The 21,087-nt window shown below is 35.5% G+C and overlaps 1 protein-coding gene across 6 annotated transcripts in view; it reads left to right on the plus strand.

Annotated features, from left to right (window-relative positions):
* Sap47 (Synapse-associated protein 47kD) overlaps positions 1 to 21,087 on the plus strand; it is a 245,299-nt gene that overhangs the window by 91,326 nt on the left and 132,886 nt on the right. For all 6 annotated transcript variants that reach the window (XM_090395268.1, XM_090395269.1, XM_090395271.1 and 3 more), the window contains exon 6: positions 8,248 to 8,310. In XM_090395268.1, the coding sequence (XP_090251394.1) occupies positions 8,248 to 8,310 (63 nt within the window). The remainder of the gene's footprint in view (positions 1 to 8,247; positions 8,311 to 21,087) is intronic.

Consider the following 21,087-nt stretch of genomic DNA (forward strand, 5'->3'; position numbering starts at 1 on the left):
CCACAAAATTTGCGAGAATGTTAAAAGCTCATAACATCAGAGTGGTTTTTAAACCAACTACCATGATCAGACATATCTTAGGATCACCTAAAGATGAGGTACCTTTCTTCAAATGTCCTGGAGTGTATGAAATTCCATGCACGTGTGGCCTTTCTTACATTGGTCAGACTTCTAGAAGTTTTGAAATAAGAGAAGGAACATGTGGGGGATGTCAATCATAATAGAATCATCACATCTGGTTTAGCACATCATTTCTCAACATCAAATCACGTTATAGATTGGAAAACAGTTCTATGCCTTATATCGAGAATGACTACAGATACAGATACAGAACTTTAAAAGAAGCAGCTGTGGTATTACGCACAGGCAATAATTTAAATAGAAATCAGGGCATTGTTCTTAAAGACATATAGAAAAATCTCATCATCTCTCTTAGTTCGACAGAATTACAATATGCAAATAACTACAAAACATGTGGTCATGTACCGGAATCTGACTGAAGCTTTCGAACACATGCACGCCTTCAAACAGAAGGAACAAAATGTAACGGCCTAACAGTTACTAAAGTGTATGTTTGAAATGTAACTCAATGCATTTGTTTTCACACCAGTTCAGCCTTGAAAATGCTAGACAGTGGCTAGTGAAACTTGTTGGCTCTTTGTATATTTTATCATTTATTTTCTGGTCTTTTAATAATAAAAGTTTTTTATTTTAATACATCAGACCAAATATGTACAATTTTTCATACTCTTTTCATTTCTCTTCCATACCACTAATCATTGTTTCTCCAACCATTCTATTTCGTGTTTTGTCTTGTGATAGACTATGTAAGCACACTATTTTGTTCAGTGCGTCTTGTCATTCTCCTCATCCCTCATGTTCACTGTTGCTCATTTTTGCTGCTTTATTTTCAGCAGCAACAACAACAACCTTGCCAATATTCTCACTTGCATTTTTCCACCTTTTGTTATTGCTTTCTCTCTCTGAGTGAATCATGTTAGTCACTCACTTTCAAAACACTTCTTACACATGTGCTCACCAATTTTACTCTCCTTCCTTAAATCTTTTCACTCTTTGCAACAAATACATCTTTCACATACTGCAGTGAACAACATCTTGCATAATGAATTTCTCTGCTATTGTTCTACTTTTGCATCTGCACCATAATAAGCAATATATATAATATTAGTAATAGTCTTTTTTTTTTTTTTCATATTCCCTACTTTTTTTTTTTTTACTTGTTTTCATATCTTCAATAAACATTGTTTTGCAGCATCTAAAATATGTTACTGTATATGTAACACATGTTGATGTTTTCGTATCTGTTGTTTTGGCTAAATTTAATTTAGCTAAATGCTCTTTGAAGACATTTATTTAAGGGGATGATGTCATCTTTACACGGTAAAGTACTAAACTTAATACCTTCTATTTGAATATCAGGTCCTTATTTGCACTACATTTCTTAATAACATGGACCATATAGATTATAAATACTACTTCCCTGCCTCATGAGATCAAGTTTTTCTCTTGATACTTTATCATAAGTTTTTTCTAGATCAGCAAAACTTAAATAGCATAGAAATAAAAAGATAAGCAATGCTTTTATTTTTATGGAGCACTCTTGAATTATAATTGCTTATCTAGTCTAAAATAATTGCTTATGCAGTCAAAAAACACTCTTGAGTGTTTTTTGACTGCATTTTTTTTAAAATTAAAACATTAATGGAATGATCACATGTAAGTGTTATTGCTCGTATGTGCTGTATTTTTGAAACTTGAAGTGAAGATTGATGATGAATATGATATTAATGATAGTAGAATGGTAAGATGGAGCTTTGTTGAATCTTAAAAATTAAAATCTGAGATATAAATAAGAGTAAAATGTAAAAGTGATAGGATACTATTAAAAGATGGAATGTAGATGAGAATAACTTTGGAAATGAATGATATGGTATTAATGGTAAATACACTATATAACTTGTAAAAATTAAAAGTGAAAAATATTGAAAGATTAAAAATATATAACTTAAAAACTGTAAAGAATGAAAAAAAGACTGATATAAAGGCCTCAGAAGTAAAAATATAGAAATATTTGGTGAAAGATGAAATCGTATGGGTGAAGTAAGACCATTTTGGGAAAACTGTCATCATTTCAGTCAATCCAGGAAGGTAAGGGTGGTAGGGCCCCAACCACCCTTACCTTCTTGAATTGACTATCCTATTCAATATTTTTGCTTGAGAGATTGGATTCTGCACTTGGTCATTCTTATACTCATTCACTCATCAGTACCTTCACACTTGATAAAGGATTAAACACGAGAATATAATTACTTGACAGTTGGTTTCAATGTTTTTAAAGCTAGACAAGCATTTTACTGAAAGTGATAATGATCTCAATTGCTAACACAAAGACAGGATATTTTAATTTTTAGACTTAGAGACATATTTCTCAAAGCCAGAGAGAGAGAGAGAGAGTTTATATTTCAATGTTACATGTTGCAGTAACATTTTGTTTGCGAGTACCTAGACAATTGCAAGGGAATTTTCATTTGTTCATAGATGTTCACAAATTTTTAATTTAAAAGAATTAAAAATAAGTTGCAATAAAAGTTATTATTAGATTGCAGTTTACTGCACACTAAATAACATTGTATAATTTAATACTGTATAAAAGAGAATTTCACAAATTGATTTTAGTAATGTTTATAAAATAATTAATGCTATCCTAGTTGAAGATAAAACTGATGATGATGATGATAGCTTTCCAAAAATGGCATTACCAAAATGGAACCCATATGCTTTCATCTTTCACTATATATTTCTATATTCAGGAACAAAAGGGAGCAGTTTTTGGCATTGTTTAGTGCAATCTTGCCAAACGTTATAGGCATTAGTGAAACTTGGCTAACAGTAGATGATGTAGTTACAGGGATAGAATGTAAAGGATTTAGTATTTTCAGGAAAGATAGAGAAGATAGGATGGTGGGAAGAGTACTGCTGATGATATCGGATGAATTGCAGCCAAAAAGAATAGGAGGGCAGGAGGGTGGCTGTTCATTTGAAGAAGTCTGGTGTGAGATCAAAGCCAGTATAAATTAAGGATACCAAGAAATTATATTCTTGGTTTAATCCTTTATCCAAGTGTAAGCAAACAAGTTTGCACCTGAACTGTTTTCAGGACTGGGGAAACTCGTATAAAGAAGCTAATGACTTCACATCACTTGTTTTAGTATCCCATAATGCAAAACACATCTCCTTGTGGACATGTAAAATGCCATGCATTATGGGAATGGTCACTACCCAGACCAGTTTCGACCTTTATTAAAGTCCCATCAGTTGGAGCCCGACCCAGAGGTGATACCAAGGTTGAAGTAATGCAGAAGTCATATTTTAAGTTGAAGTAATGCAGAAGGGAGTATAGTATAACTAAGTTTTTCCACTTGGTTATACTATACTCCCACTGATGAGACCTGAATAAAGGTTGAAACCGGTCTGGGTAGTGATTCTTCCCATAAGGCATAGCATTATACATGTCCGCAAGGAGATGTGCTTTGCATTATAGGATACTAAGACAAGTGATGTGAAGTCATTATCTTCTTTATATGAGTTGTGAAGTTACTTCACGTGCAAACTTTGTTTGCTTACACTTGGATAAAGGATTAAACCAGAAATATAATTTCTTGGCATCGTTAATTTATAGTATAACCAAGTGGAAAAACTTGCAACATCAAAACCAGTAAGACAAAATATCCAATGGTTGTTGGTATAGTGGCCTGGCAGTTCCAGGGATGATCTGGAAGGCATGCATCAGCAAATTAGTACAATGAGTGCAAGTCTAATAATTATTATGGGAGATCTAGACTGGAAGGAAGAAAGAAAGATCACATGACAGGAAGGAAATGGAACTTATACACTTACTAAGAGATAATTACTTGAGGCTGCATGTGATGGAGGAGACTTGGGGTGTGAGAATATTGGACCTGGTCATAGGATCGGAAGTTATCCATAACCATGTTGACCACATTGCCTCTGAATGGCAAAAGTGACCATGTTGTCTTGACTTGGGAAATTGTAAAACATGAGGAATATTCTGTCATCATCATCTATTCATTGGACATCCACAGAAGCCGTATGGTCGCTCCGATGCTCAGTGACGTGCCACACCAGTCCTCGCCATGTAGTCCTGTTGCATGCTTTTCTGAGGCTTCAACTCTCTGAAGATCAGTCACTCCACACACACACACACACACACACACACTCCATCCATCTGTCCGTCCGTCCATCTATCTATCTCATTGGCAGTCTGCCCCTTCCGCTTTTCCAGAAACTTTGCCTTCTATTACTGTTCTGAGAAGACCTCCTTCCATCCTTTCAATGTGGCCAAAATATTTTAACTTCTGTCAATATCCTTAAAGAGCCTTAATGTTCTACTGATCTTTTCTAACATCAATTCATTTGTACGCCTTTCAGTATATGATTTCCTCAACAGCTTTCTGTAATATCACATGTCAAAAGCAGCTATCCTTTTTTATCTGACTTCTTTAGGTTCCAAGTCATATCTATAAGTTGCTGTTAGAAAAACAACTTCATCCAAAAATCCTTGACTTTGTATGGAGATAGATCCATTCTTCCAGATTGTAGACATGTCTCTGATTGTTGTTTTAGCCAACATTCTTCTGAACAGCAATTCTTCACATTAATAATGGATCCCAGGTACTCGAACTTGCTGACTGCTTCAGTTCTTTGTCCGTTAAGGACAAAGAATTGAAGCAGAGCTTCCCTGTTTGTATTTCCTTTGAGAACCATAATCTTTGTCTTGCTAGGATTGAGTTGAAGTCCTCTGTTATTACTGATCCTGTTAACTTTATCGAGAATTTGTCCTAGTTCTTCCCTGTGATTACAGAGGGGTACAGTATCATCAGCATACTTCTGATCAATCTACCACCGATCCTAATTCCTGTCTTGAGCTCATACAGGGGCTTCACATATGATGTCCTCAGCATATATACTAAACAAGTGAGGAGAAAATAAACATACTGTTTATTTTCTCCCTTTCTAGTTGTTTAGCTCCCTTTCCAACCTGAAGCCAATCAGTTAATCCAACACCTGTTTTTACCATGGATTCTTGCTCCCTGTACAAGTTGCTATCAACCTGATAGTGTGTTGAGGAAAACTCACTCTTTTCATTACTTCCTACAGTTTCACATGTTGAACACAGTCAAAAACTTCATAGTAGTCTAAGAAACACATAGGGAGTCTAAATTCTTTATATTTTTCTATGATCTGTGTAAGCAAAGCATCTGATCTCTGGTGCCCTTACTTTCCCTAAAACCTGCTTGTTCTTTGGGCATCTTTGCCTCAACTTTGGCCGCAATCCTATTTAGCATGATCTTCAATAAAATCTTGCTTACATGAGATATTAAACTAATTGTTCTGTAGTTCTTGCAATCCTTCATATCTCCATTCTGATGTAGTAGTGTTAGAAAACCAACTTCTTCCAGTCTTTAGGCCATATCCTGTCTCCCATATCCTTGTAATCAATCTATGAAACACTCTTATCCCTCCATTCCCCATGGCCTTAACTCTGCTAGAATTCCATCTGCACTTGGGGCCTTATTGCTGTTAAGCTGCTTAACTGCTCTTTCAACTTCATGCCTAAGTGAAGGAGGTTCCAAATCGGAATTTTACTGGTTAGAGGGTTCCTCCAAATTTTCTTTATCCACACTATTGTACAGTTACTCACAGTATTATTTCCATATGTTTTTGATTTCCAGTTCTTCTGTTAGTAATGCTCCATTCCTGTCTTTGACATTCAATTTTGGCTTTAGATCACAAACTAAATAAACCATCCTTTTATAATTGTGTCTTCTCATCTGAAACTCTTATCTCTTCACATTTATTACTATAGAACTTTTCCTTGTCCTGCTTGATGGTTCTTCTGACTTCTCTGTGTAATCTCTTATATTCTTCAGTCCCTGTCCCTGTCTCTCTTTGTTTTTCCAACCACCTTCTTTTGATTAGTTGAATCTGATATCCATGGGTCTCTTGGCCTTCTTATTGGGCCGAGATACTTCTTGACTGTATTCTATATTATCACCTTGACTCCCTCCTAAAGCATTTCTGGTGAGTTCTCCTCATTGATCTCCAAAAAATCATCCAATGAATTCACAGAAGAAACATCAACCTAGTTTGTTCCTTCTGTGAATCCACTAGGAATTACTCTAATATTCACTCTAGTGAGATATGCCTGACATAGAAGTTTTCGGAGTCTGTCTTAGTCTTACTCTCTTACTAGCTGATGGTCCATGTCACAGTCTGCTCCAGGACAAGTATGCACATCAGAGACGCTTGTCTTTCACTGCTGGAGAGCCAGGATGTAATCAGTCTGGTATCTTGACCTGTCAATGTTAGATATCCCAAGTATAGGTTCATCGTGCATGTTTCTGCTAATCTGTTAGCATGGACAAATTCCTACAGTCTTTTACCACGTGTGTTTCGTTCACCCCCATAAGCCCCCCCCCCCCAAGATGTAAAGTGTGTTTCTCCTTGGTAGGCAGTCCAAGTTTTCATAGAATTCCTCACTCTCTTCATAAGGCCTATCTATGTGGTGTGCATAAACTACCATGATTGACACATTGGTAGGATGAGCCTCTAGTCTTATAGAAAGTATCCTATCATTAATGGGGTTATAACCAAGCAGGATTCTTGCCTGAACTGTTTTTAGTATCACAGCTACCACATGATGCTTTGAGTCACCTCCTGAGTAAACAACTAGCTTACCATCCTATGTCTTTTGAAGTGACCTTCTCCATTTCATCTGGTCTCAGTAATTCCCAGGATGCCAATTTTATACCTATCCATCTGTAGGCCCTGAACATTCCATGTGCCCATGTAAAATTCTCTTCTAAGATTAATCCTATACCTTCTGTGTTTCTCATTCACAATATTACTGACTTTTGTTGGAGACTGTAATATACTTCTCGAACAGGCCTAAGTCGTGAATGCAGCTCTGATTATTCTGTGCAACAACCGATGAAGCATGAGATATGTTATGAGGCACAACCATATTAGCATTTTGGAGTGAAATTACTTCAAGAAAAAAGTGGTAGGGTTGCAGAGGCCCTTTCCACATATCTGGGAAGTTTTGTCCTCCAGTTCATCCCACATTGGCCAGTTCCTCCCACTGCATAATAGCACTCGGGGGAAGGAGCAAGAAGGAAAGAAAAAAGGGGAGGGACCAGTCTATCACTAATATAACAGATGTATATTACATGATGTAAGGCATGATCCAGCATCAGGTACCTTGGTTTTTGCCACATCCATACTCAAAAATGAGCCATTGAGGCAATATTCTGTTAAGAAGGGAAGTAGCAGGAACAAGAGGAAGGAATTTTTGGCATTAGTGAGACTTGGTTAACAGCAGATGATGTAGTTACAGAGATAGAATGTGAGGGGTTTAGTATTTTCACAGAAGATCAAGAAAATAGGATGGGGAGGGACAGCATTGCTGATGATAGCAGATGAATTGTAGCCAAAAGGAATGGGAGATAGGTCGGGGGGGCTGTTCATTTGAAGCAGTCTGATGTGAGATTAAACGGGTTAGAGGAGGAGGACAACAAAAAGTCATCCCTGAAAGTTGAATAAAAGTGTGGTTAGTAGGGGTGTGATGACCATATTTTTTGCTTGGTGAGTTGTGAATGAGTGGAATGGATTGCCATAGTCAGATGTGAGTGCTGTGTCTGTTAATGGATTCAAGGAGAGGTATGATAGATTGTGTAGATAGTTTAGGTCTCCTACAATGAGTTCTTGTACTTGATGGAGGTGCCTGTACAAAAATAATAACAAATAAATCATTAGCTGTGGTAGAGAGGAATAGGCAGTATTAGTCCAATATCATTCTGAGCTGATAAAAGTTATCATTCTAAGTATAATCCAAAGCCTAAACAAATGTAACTGCATCATTTATGAAAATTAAGGAAGTCTTTTATCTCATCTGATCACTAGCACTTAAAGTGTGAATGCAATTTTAGTGGCAAAGCTGGTAAATGGCTTTGCCTGTATAGTGGGTGTACACTGCATATACTCTTGCATTTCTTGCAAATTTTGTTTTGAGATGATATGAGAAATCATGGTTAACTGAGACCCATATAATCAAAACTTTACATACTTACTTCCAAAATTAGAGAATGACATACTTATGTAACATCTAGACTAATATTTTATTAATTTATTTTTATTTTCATTTAGGTAGTAGTGGGGATTCTTCCACTTGGTCATCTAGGAAAAGTTCTTCTGATGAAAGTGTTAAAGGTAAACTTTCATATTATGTTTATTTTCTGTGTATATATATTCCTCAGTTATTGTATCGATAATTTCTCAGAATGGTAATGTAAAATTCTCTTCTAAGATTAATCCTATGCCTTCTGTGTTCCTCATTCACAATATCACTGACTTTTGGAGACTATAATATACATTGCCAGCAAACTTGATATGGTGCTTTTTGGTAGCCCATTTAAAGAATTAGATAGTTCAGCTAGCTATTGGAATTATTGGAATCAACTACTCTGAGAACTCCACCAAGAGGGAGTGGGTAAAAAATGATCCGACCTGAATCACTAAGCATCTTTCTGTGTGTTGATTTCAAAAATGCATTTTGCACGTTACATTGATGGAAAGCTGTTGATTGGTTGCCAAGTTTAAAAAATTGGATGGTTTTAATCAGCTACTGTGTGGACTGTTCCATGGGGGGGGGAAATGAACAACCTGAATTACTGGATGTCCTTCTTTGTGCCAATTTCAAAAATAAGTTGAGAAGCTATTGTCAGGTCATCAAATGGGGTAAAAATGGCTAACAATGTTTCCATGTGATTCATGTAGTTCGTTGCTTACACCTAAATGGAGAATATATAAAAATATAATGATCATTGCCAAAAAACTTAGTTATATGTTGGGTTATGTATCACTTGTATAAGTTTCTTTTTTTTGTTTTGTTTTGCAGGGGGGGGGACAACAGTTGTTATTTAGAGAATATTTTTATAATTTTTTTTTTTAATATCTGACTTATACATGAAGAAGGGTCATTAGACCCATAGCACATCAGTGCTTCATGGGCAAGGATAAGAAGGAATTTCTTGGCATGTTTTTTTGAACAGTTTTGTCAACAGCAGAGTGAGGGAAATTGTTCCTAACAACAGAGATAGATGGAATGAGATGAGAAATTAAGAGAAGTTGATTTGGCAGTTTAGAGCTAGATATTAAATGGATGTCCACTGGTGGCTGCTTATGTAGTACATCTTGGAAGAAAGTGAAGGAATGATACTCATCAGCTCAGGGGAGCATTGTCCATGAAAGTAGGTAACTCTCGTATAACGCAGTACTTATACAACACCGTTTCGATATAATGCAGTCTACAAATTATAGTATCCCTTGTTGAATGCTGTACTTATACAACGCAGTTTCGATATAAGATGGTCTACAAACTGTAGTAACCCTTTATCTTTTCATATATATTTCAATGCGCGACTTAAAAATCAAATTTTATCTTCGTTAAATTTGCGTTTGCCCGTATCGCACGTGTAGTTATAAGTAGCAAATCTATATTAGGGGAAATACCCTTCAGCACACATATACGTCAATTGTTTACCGTATAAAATGTTTATTGTTGAAAATTATCTTCGTTTTCTGCCAGGAAAGCTCATTAAAAATCATAAGTGTGTTAATCTCAAGCTGAGCACTTTATTTTTTGGTGAGTTACATACAATATGTAATGCTTTTTTTTTTTTTTTTTCATGTAAAAAAATTTATTTTTATAGTAATGGCGATATGGTTGAAAACGAAATTAGTGAATTAATTGATGTGGAAATAGATTTAAATGAGGAGGAACTGGTACAATTAATTGATGATGTTGAACCAAATGGCAGGTAAAGTAAAATTCCGAAGATTCTGATTGCGATGAATCCATTAAAGAATTCAGTTTAAAGAAATTAGCAGAAGGATTCGACTTTGCAAGAAAGTTAGGAAGTTATTTTACGGATAATGATCCCTCAATGGAGTGCTCCGGAAAATTCACGAGACAATTGGATATTTGTTTAGCTCCATATTATGAACTTAATAAAAAAATTGCAGTATAGTGGTAAGCAAGAGCTTATCTCAGCTTAAGTATGCAATGAGAATTATACAAATGATGTCAAAGAGATTTCAAGTGATGACATCGTCTGGACATTCGTAAATAAAGAACATCTACGAAATGTTAGTTTTGAAGAGAGAGAATGATGACGATTAAAATATACACTTTATGAAGTTTACGTACAATTTATAATTTTTTATAATTTTATACTATGTATTTGTTTCATAGATTATATGTTTTCTTAACTTACATGAATTACCTGAATTAAATAAAAATATATTTTTTGTTGGATATGTCATTATTTATAATCTTAAAAAAAAATGATTTCGGAACCTAACCCTACTTTTTCTATGTGATCTGAGTCTTGCATAACGCGATTTATATAATGCAGCATTTCTATGGAACCTAACATCGCGTTATATGAGGGTTACTTGTATATGTAGAGATGACATAATGCAGAAACTGAACATCTGTAAGAGAGAGAAGGATCGGAATGGATCTGTGGTTACCATACTAAGTATAATAGTATAATTCAGAAGCAGTTCTATCATTTAATGAAATTGTCTTCTGAATAGTATCAAGCAATTTTAGTGATGCTTTTGGATGCACTACTCCAGATTTGTGAGCAGCAGTCTATGGTTTGGGATTTATACAGTGTTACAGTGTTAGCAGTTGTACAGGTGAGAAGTACAACTGTTAACACTTGATGGCTACAGAAACCATGACTGAGATGTGCTAGGAAAGGCTGCAGGTGTAGGTCATAACAAGCAGAGAAATCTGATCATTGTTTGGATATCTGGGTAATATTGAAAGTGAGGGGAAGTGACTTGATCTTATCTGGTAAGAAATTAGACATGACTATGTTTTGGTAACATTAAAGTTCACAAGATTATCTGACCCTATTGAAGAAGTAAGGCATTGGTTATGGAAGATCTTGAGGCCTCTAATAATTGGCTTCTACAAAGGTTGTCAAATGAAAAAGAGGAATGGAAAATATTGTCATCAACTATGGATTGGAAGTTAGTGAGAAGGTCATTTTTGTACAGAACTCATGGGATAATTCTGCATTAGTGAGGAAATAAAGATCCTTGTTATATTATTGTGCCATATGTGTGTGGATAAAATTCTAGTTAGCTGAGTTTCACTCTTCTGATTTGTTCTTGTTTTCAAATTTTTGTCCAATTTCTCTTAGCCTCATTTTAGTATGTTTGCACTGGAATACTGTGAGGAGAGAGAGAGAGAGATTCATGTATGATCCCCCCCCCCCCCATTTTCATTCATTTATTTTATTTTATTATTTTTTTTTATATAGATTGATACAATGAGAACTTCACTCCAATCATCTTGGATTTGACTTTCTGATCAAGATTTCAGAATATTCAGTTAGCTCTGCTGACAACTTAACCACATGTTTCCTTGGTTACATGTGTCAGTGGCTGAGGAGAGGAAATCGTCTACCATGATATGTTGTGAATGATCAGAGAGGAAGCTGGCAACCCAGTTGGAAAAGATAGAAGTAGACTTTAGGATGATATGAGCAACTATATGAGTTCTGTACCTTTCCATGACATGTGTCCAAAAGTGGGTGGGTGGTGAAGGCTAGATCAGTTATGGATTGAGAATGGCAAAATTCATATTGCTGGTCACTAATTAGCTGGTGAGTATGTAAAGGTTTAATGGAGGGAAAGGAGCACAATGAAAGAAATTTCATCTCTCTCACAGAGACAGCTGGGATACTGTATTTTTGTATAAAGAGTTCTAAGAGTTGTATAGAGAGTTGTAATAATGCACACAAATTGTGGAAGATATTAGGGTGTAAGCCTAAAGTCATAAGAGGAATGCCCTCTTATGCTGGTAGCAACCTTGGCTGTTGAGCAGGTCTAAGAATTAGTGTTTCTGAAATCTTGAGAGTTTCACAAAACCATGTTTATTAAGATTTAGTTAGATTTTAAATCTGCTGATGATTCCAAAAAAATTGTCATGTTTGCATTTGCTGCAGTGAGCATGCCCTGGGCACTTTGCACTTTTTAGTGCAGAGTGCCCAGGGCATGATCATCTAGATGTGACTGACTGTTGTGACAGTTGATATATTTCTTTTCTTAAAGGTAGATCTTTCCATTTGAGCATAATATAACAGGTTGTAAGAATATGAAATCTTGTATATACTTGGAACTGAGAGGAAGAGAGTCAATCTTTAATAGAGCAGATAAGGCCAGCTTGCTTTGAAGTTCAAAAAACAGTACAGAGATTATATTTCTTTAGAGGTTTAGCTATTTTTTCTGAGGTGTTCTTATATATAGGAAATAGTAATGGCAGTACTGTAATCTGTATGTTGAGATTAATGTTAGATTTAAAGTGTTCTGTTAAATGTTATTTTTCTGAAATTGTTCATGCTGCTCCTGTAAGTGGACATCAGTACTTATAGCACATTCGTTTATTTTCTAAAGGGGGCACCCCCTAGTATTTATAAAATTAAGACATGAATGGTATACTTTCAAACATATATTGAAAAAGAAATTACATGAAAAGAGTAATTTTTGATATACTTTTGAAGATTCTCGTGTTTACTTCGAATTTTTTGATGAAACAACATTGGGAAATATAAAATCAGTAAAAATATAAACGGAACTCTTAAAACAACAATGAGCTATAAAATGAGTTTAAAGACCATCAATTAGATTAAAAATGCATGGACATTTTTCAGAATAGAATAGAATAAAGATAAAAAATATGAAAATTAAAAACAGAGGAATACATACAGTGGTGACATGGCGAGCTCACATGGAAGGATTAAAAATGTGCCTTTTATAGTAGGAATTAGTTGTGCCATAATCTCATGGTTTTGTATGTGATGTTTCATTCCATTACAACTCTGTTTTCACTCCATTACAACTTAGTATGCATTTAGTGGTATTGAGGACCATGGTGGTAGTACCCTTATCAACTGTAGTAATTATTATATTTTTACCTTTGCATAATTTCTAAAGCATGGAAAGAGCACCTAGAGAGATTTCTTTTAAATGGTAAAGTTGCTTAAGGATGTTAGCTATATTGAGCGTGACATTGTTGGCAGTATCTGAAAGCAGTTTGCAGATTCCAGGTTCTGTGTGCAACATGAGGTCTAATGTTATCATTTGACAAGTTGCTACAGCAAAGTTGCATCCTAAGCTATGGATGCTGAGCCATGTGGAGGTTATTGTGTTTTTCAGAAGAAAGGTTGATGACAACTTGAAGAGGCTTTGAATATGCAGCTAGAATGAGCTGAAATGGTTGTTATATTTCTAGAAAAATGTGTTTTTCTAGAAATGATGTGTTTGTTCCTTATTTTAGAAATTTTTTGTGAACATATTTATTAGAAAGGATACTTCAGAGTTCCTGAGAATAGCAGGAAGTTGTGTTGGGAGAGAGAGAGAGGAGGGGGGGGACAAATGGCCATTATTTGTAGTGGCTTGCTTGATATAAGTGGTGGCAATTTTATTTCAGAGCAATGCAATGTTGTGACTGTAGATTTGGAGGGATTTTTAGAGCAGAATTTGATTTTTAATTCATACAGGAGGAATAATTCCAGTATCCCTACTAAAAATATTAAATATTGCATCCATTAAAAATCTATAGCAATCCCTTGATTAGTGCTCCTAATGTGTTCTTTAAAACAGGCGCATTAATCAAATACGCACTAATAGAATATAATAACCTATGGAAAAATGTATAATTTGTTCCTCAGACTTCTTTTTTGACCCTTATATTTTTTTTATAAAAGAATTAGGGTATGTCTCAGGGCCTAGTTAAAGGAAAACCATGAAGCTGAAAGACAATAAAACATATTCAGAATATAAATTATTTATTATTCTGCTTCTTAACAAAGAATTGAGCTAACGTAGTTTGGCGGGTTCTATTTCTTATTTTCATACAACTGATGATATGGCCCTATTGCATCTTCTGCAAATTTTACTGGTTCTCTCTTCACCAGGGTCAGTCTCTAAGCATTGCTGCTTAAAAATTTTGATTGTACGAAAACTATTTTTAAATTGTTTCTGTGAAACCTCTTTTGGGCTTGTCAGTGATTAAATTTTCTTCATATTCTTCAAGATCTTCCCGCTGTGCATCTAAATTTAGCAGGTCGGATTCACTCAACTTCTCAGAATGAGATTTAATTAACCTAGATTCATTTGAAAAGACTCTACAATCATTTGCACAATGTGGAAGAATGTGCTTCCAAACGGCTCACATATTGCTAGCAGTAATTTCATTCGACTTTGCGACTTTATAATCAGGCTGAGATTTCTCTGATTTGGCTAGAAAAGTCTTGGAAGGCATTCGCTTCCAAAAAAAAAGCCGGTTTCATCGACATTAAATATTTGTTGATCACAATAGTCCCCTTCTTGCACAATTTTCTTCAAAATCTCTGGATATCTCCTTATCTGCACTTGCAGCTTCGCCTGTGATTAGAACATTTATCATCATCATCATCAAATTCCTGCCATGTACCCACAAGGGGTGTACAGGATATGATAGTACTACATGAAAAAATTATATCATTACTAACTTCCTATCTACAATTTTCCTCCAAATCAGTCTGTTACTTGTCAAGACTCCAACATTATCAGATCTTATATTTCTATCATCTAGGGCACTTTGTACTATATCAATCCACCTATATCTTGGTCTTCCCCTGGGTCGTTTTCCTGCCAACCTGGCAGAGAACACTTGTTTTGCTAATCTTTCGTCGCCCATTCTGTTTAGGTGACCATACCACCTGAGATTAGCTCTGCTAACGCATTCCTGGATGCAGACAATGTCTTTCCTAATATTCTCATTTTTAATATAATATTGCCATTGATGCCATCTGTTCACGCCTCTAATCTTTCTCAGGACTCTCATATCTGCAGTCTCTAGTCTTTGGTCAAGTGTTTTACTTCTGACCTAGCTCTCAGATCCATAAGTTAAAACTGGTTTGAACACTGTCTTGTATATAGCTAATTTAGTGTTCCGACTAATTTCTCTCTTATTCCATATGAATTTATTCAATTGACTTCCCACCATACCAGCTTTGCTGATTCTGTTGTCTATTTCCATATTTAATTTACCATCTTCAGTAAAAATTGTGCCTAAGTAGCTGAAATGTTTTACTTGTTCCACAGGTTCCCCATTCAAAACACAGTTGACATTTTCAATGATTCTGCCTATTTTCATTGTCTTTGTCTTTTTATTGCTGACCTTCATACCATATCTATTACAACAGTTATTCAATTTAGTCAAGGAATCCTGCAGACTAGTACCAGATTTATTTAGAAGTATAACATCATCTGCATAAAGTAAAGAACTGATATTAACATCTCCAATTTTGATATCATGTTTAATACCACTTTCCTTCATAATGTGATCCATATAGATAATGAATAACAGAGGGGATAATGTACATCCTTGTCTCACACCAGATTTAACATTAAACCATCATCTTGTACTTCCTTCAATTCTAACTGCTGACTTTCAACTCAAATAAAGACGAAGTATTGCTTGATATAATGCCCCATTGACACCATATAACTGCAGCTTATTGAATAGCTTCTCTATTGGCACCTTATCATATGCCTTTTCCAAATCGACAAAACTTAAATACAGATCTTTGTTATATTCCCATGCTTTCTCGACTATTTGTCGTAAAGTGAAGATCTGATCCTGACAGCCTCTGTTTGGCCTGAATCCAGCTTGTTCTTCACCAAGCTTTTCTTCCACAATTCTTGTCAACCATTTCTCAAGTATACTTGCATAGATTTTGCCAGGAACACTCAGTAGGGAAATACCTCTGTAATTCTCACATTCAGTTTTATTTCCCTTTTTATATATGGGTACTATGAGAGCTCTACTCCAATCATCAGGAATTTGTCCCTCTGTCCAGGCTTTCTGAACTATGCAGTGCAGCCACTGTAAGACTCTTATACCACCATACTTCAGCATTTCTGGTCGAATATCATCTACTCCAGCTGCCATTCCATATTTCAAGCCTTTGATTACTTTTTCTACTTCAAGTATGGATATGTATTCCTGCCTGCATGCCTGGTCAGTGTTTTTTACCACTGTGCTGTCATCACTGCTTGCTTCATTTAGCAGTTTTTCAAAGTAATTACTCCATACTCCAAGGATATCTTTTATTCCAGTTTTCGTGTCACCTTTATCATCTCTAACTCCTTTTACAGCACTCTTTCCTCCATTCCTAAGCTTCTTCAACAAACTCCAGAATATTTTGCCACCTTCTTGATATTTATTTTCTATATTCTTGCCAAAGTCCTCCCATGACTTTTGTTTAGCTAGTTTTACACAGCGTTTAGCATTCTTGCATTTGTCTCTATATTCTCTAAGAGCACAAGCTGACTTATTTGACAGAAACTTTTGATATGCTTTCTTCTTTTCCTTCACTGCCTCTTTAACTTCCTGTGTCCACCAGGGAGTTCTGATTTTTCTATCCTTGCAGACAGCCTCACCACATGCCTCTCTGGCTGAATCAATCAGTGTTTTCTTGAAGGCTTGCCACTGAATCTCCAAGGTTTGGTTCCTGTTCTCAAACTCTTTCATTTTTTCTTCAATAATCTTTGTGTATTTTAGTCTGCAGTTCACATCTGAGAGCCGCTCAACTTTTATTCGCTTTAAAACTTTCTTACATGTTATTCTTTTCAATATGAAATTCAATTTTATCCTGCTCAAGACTAAATAGTGATCACTTCCAATTTCAAATTCTCTGTACATTCTGGTGTCCTGCACCAGGGAGTAAACATCACTATCAACAATAACATAGTCAATGAGACTTTTCTTATTCCTAGCCTCTTCTCTCCATGTGAATTTGTGCACATTTTTATGTTGGAACATGGTGTTAGTAATAACCAGTCCATGTCCTGAGCAGAAATCCAACAGATATTTGCCATTATTATTAGCTTTGCTCTTTTCTCCAAATTTTCCCAAAATATTTTTGTATGTCTGACAATCATTTCCTACTCTGCTATTTAGATCCCCAACAAGGATCAACTTTTCATTTTTCATTGTGTCAGTTGCTTTTTCTAAAGCATCAAAAAATTCCTCCAGTTCTACCTTAGTAGAACCTTCTGTGGGACCATAGGCACAAATAAGTCTCATTGTCCAGTTCCCCATTCTCATATTTGTCCACATTACTCTACTTGAGACTGACCACCATTCAAGAAGATTAGCCTCGTATTTTGTGTTGAATACTATGGCTACTCCTTCTTTTCCTTGATTGTCATTCATTGCCTGAATATAACATTTTGCATTTATTGCTCAGAAAGATCTCACCAGTTTTTATCTTTTTTGTTTCAGTCACCCCTATTATATCAATCTTGTACTTATCTAATTCCTCAGCTAGCTCCATTTCTTTGCCATTCAGGCTTTTTACGTTGATAGTACCGATCTTTAACTCTGGTGATGTTGGGTTGAGGTTTGTTTTCAGATTTGTTCCAGTAGCTGACTTTTCGCTGTTCGGCCTGGTTCCCTGGCGAAAACAACGGGGGTCTTGTTTAACCGGGCAATGCCCCAACAGGCATGAAATTTTGTCGTGTTGTACCATCATTTTTTTTTATTTTGGTTTAACCAATAAGAATACAATTTGGTCGGCTAAATCCCAAATTGCCAGCCCATCCTCGTTCGTTCAGTATCCAAGTAGATACCCAACAGGGTGCACCACGAGAAGGTGAGGATTGGACATTAAGTCAGAAGTCCTGGCGGCTCTCCGCATTCCTTTAAAGGCTATGTGGAGGTCTCCTCTCAGTTATACAGCTTTGACCTTTAAGCACCTCTTATGATTAGAACATCATGTAGGTTATTTCTCTTTTTGAAATGCTCAAATCGCCCAGCACTAACGTGGAATTCTTCTTCTTTTCCATCATTGATAGCCCTTTCTTTCCGGGTTACAAAGAGACAATGCTTTTGATTTAATAAGGCCATTGTTTAGAGGGATCCATTTTTGGTTACAATCTTCGATCCATGTAAAAAGAAGTCTCTCTAATTCAGTCATTATAATACTTTGATTTTCAGTGCACGCATGATGAACTTCAAAGCAGCCTTACCTTTCTCTTTGTATTCAGCAGTTGATCCACCCATTTTTGTGTTCTTGTCCTATCTTTTCTCTGGACTTGCCTTGTTCATTTTTCTTTATTATTTCAAGTTTTTCTTCTAATCAGATTACTTTTCGAATCATTTTCACACTTCTGTTTTTTGCTCACTAATTCTTTTACTCATGATTAAAGGTTAGGAAAATAATTTAAAATAAAAAGATATGGAAAACAATTGCATGAGATATGATCAGCAAAATGCTATGTAAAGCAGACGACATAAATTTTCATGGTAAATTTGGAACAGTACATGGAAGTAGTGTAGTATGCCATTAAAAATAACTTTGTAAAATGTTTCAAATCGGTAACTAAATTATTTCATCCTGGTGAGTGATTTTTTAAAATAGTTAGCCATAAAAAATGTATAGATTGAAAATTTTTTAAATCTGTAACATTTATTTTAAGATGTATATTGGCACGCGAATTGAATTTTAGAGGCACTAATCGAATTTGGGTATCGAAAAAAAATGACACACTAATCGGGGGTGCATTAATCGAGGGATTGCTGTATTTTTTTTATTGTGCTTTGTCCACGCTGTTATAACTTAACATGAGCTTCAACCAGCATAGAGTCAAAATACAACAGCTGGTTGGTCTCCAGATGGTGAAGAAGTTCACTGTTAATAACCTTCTCATCAGCTCACCTTCTGAACAGTTCATGGCACACTGTTGATGAATAGTATAGGCATGTTTTCATGCTATGTGGTAGTTTTCTTTAAAAGTCATAACATAAACCAGTCATTTTTACCCCTTTTATCTGCTTTAAGGTTCCAAACTTTATTTTTTGGGGTCCTTAAGGGTGTCAAAGCTGTATAACTGAGAGGAAACCTCCACATAGCCTTTAAAGGAATGCAGAGAACCGACAGGGCATCTGATCTAATGTCCAGTCCTCACCTTCTCATGGTTCACCCTTTTAGGTATCTACCTGAATATTGAAGAAACGAGGATGGGATAACAATTTGGAATTTAGCTCGCCAAATTGTATTTTTATTGGCTTAAACTACAGTGTAAAATGATGGTACAACATGACAGAATTTCATGGCAGCTTGGGCATTGCCATTTAAACAAGACCCACTCCCATCATTTTCACCAGGGAACCAGCGCAAACAGCGAAAAGTCATCTACTGTAACATCTCCTGAAACACATCCCAACTTAACGTCACGAGAATTCAAGATCATTACTATCAACATAAGAAGCCTGAATGGCATAGAAATGGAACTATCAGAAGAATTCAATAACTACCACATCGATATAATAGTGGTGAAACAAAAAACTGATGAGATCTTTTTAAGCAATAAATACAAAATTTTATATTCAGGCAATAACAATCAGGGAAAAGTAGTAGCTGTAGTATTCAACACTGAATACGAGGCTAATCTTCTTAAATGGCAAGTAGTCTCAAGTAGAGTGATGTAGGCAAATATCAGACTGGAACTGGATAATAAGACCTATTTTTTTTCCTATGATCCCACAGAAGGTTCTACTAAGGTAGAAGTGAAGGAATTGTTTGAGGCTTTTGAGAAAGCAGCTGACACAATGAAAAAGGAAAAGTTGGTCCTTGTTGGGGATCTAAATAGCAGAGTAGGAAATGATTGTCAGACACGCGAAAATATTTTGGGAAAATTTGGAGAAAAGAGCAAAGCTAATAATAATGGCAAATACCCGTTGGATTTCTGCTCAGGACATTGACTGATTATTACTAACACAATGTTCCAATAGGAATGATATATGCACGTAAACACAAGAAAGATATTTAATTAACCAAATATTTCAGTCTGGAAATAGGACCATCCTCAGTGGTATTAAAAGAACAGTTTTAAAAAAATACAAGCTAGAATACTAACAATAGATCGTTAAAAATAGAACTCACCACGTGATGTTATATCACTAAGTATGAAACAGAATATTTTGAAGTAGAGACATGATTGGAAAAAAAAAAAAAGACTTTCCCAGATTTTTGATATAGATATACAGTCATTACGATTCAGGTTGGGATGATGGAGCAAGGCCTCCACGCTTTCCTTGAACAAACCTATAACGGGATCTATGCAAGAGGTGAGTCCTGGACCAAAAGATGCTATGGTCAGTTTCAATCCCATGTTGAGCCAATCCAGACTTTTCAGGGTTTGTTATGAAGAATGGAGGATTGATGTTCTTGGATTCTTTTTTCAAGAGAACGTCCAGTCTGTCCAAAATAGGAAAGATCACAGTTGCAAGGAATTTGATAAACTCCAGGAAGAGATAAAGTTGAGCATTTGTCTTTAAGAGAAGGAAAATGAGAATACTATTTGTTAATAGGTGAATACGTAGCTGTTAAATCGTATTTCTGTAAAATTCTTGCGATAAGTTCTGAAATACTGGAGATATAAGGAATAGGCACTCGACGTATTGAAACTTTGTTGTTTTGTGAAGGATTATAAGAATTGAGAAGATGTTGAGTACTTTTTTCAGAAAAGCTATTGAGTTTCATGTGTTGTTGGATAGTAGAAATTTCTTTCTGTAGATAATCAAAAGTAGAACAATTAGTTGTGGCTCTTCTGATGAGGCATTGTATAATTCCTGTTTTTTTGACAGGGATGATGGACTGATTCTTTAAGAATATAGCGACCGGTGAACGTTGGTTTCCTGTATACTGTAGTTGTAAAAGTATTTGAAGGTGACCAGATGAGGAGAACGTCTAAAAAAGATAACTGGTTGTTTTCTTCTATTTCCATAGTAAACTTTATACGATGATGCAAGGAATTGATACTGTTTAAAAAGAAGGTAAAGAGTTTTTGCTGTGTGGCCAAATAGTAAAGGTGTCATCTATATATCTTACCCAAAAGGATGGTTGAGGGAAAATA

This window comes from Typopeltis vanoorti, chromosome 7, assembly GCF_054136105.1.
Source record: "Typopeltis vanoorti isolate ZY-2024b chromosome 7, IOZ_Tvanoo_1.0, whole genome shotgun sequence".
Taxonomy (NCBI): domain Eukaryota; kingdom Metazoa; phylum Arthropoda; class Arachnida; order Uropygi; family Thelyphonidae; genus Typopeltis; species Typopeltis vanoorti.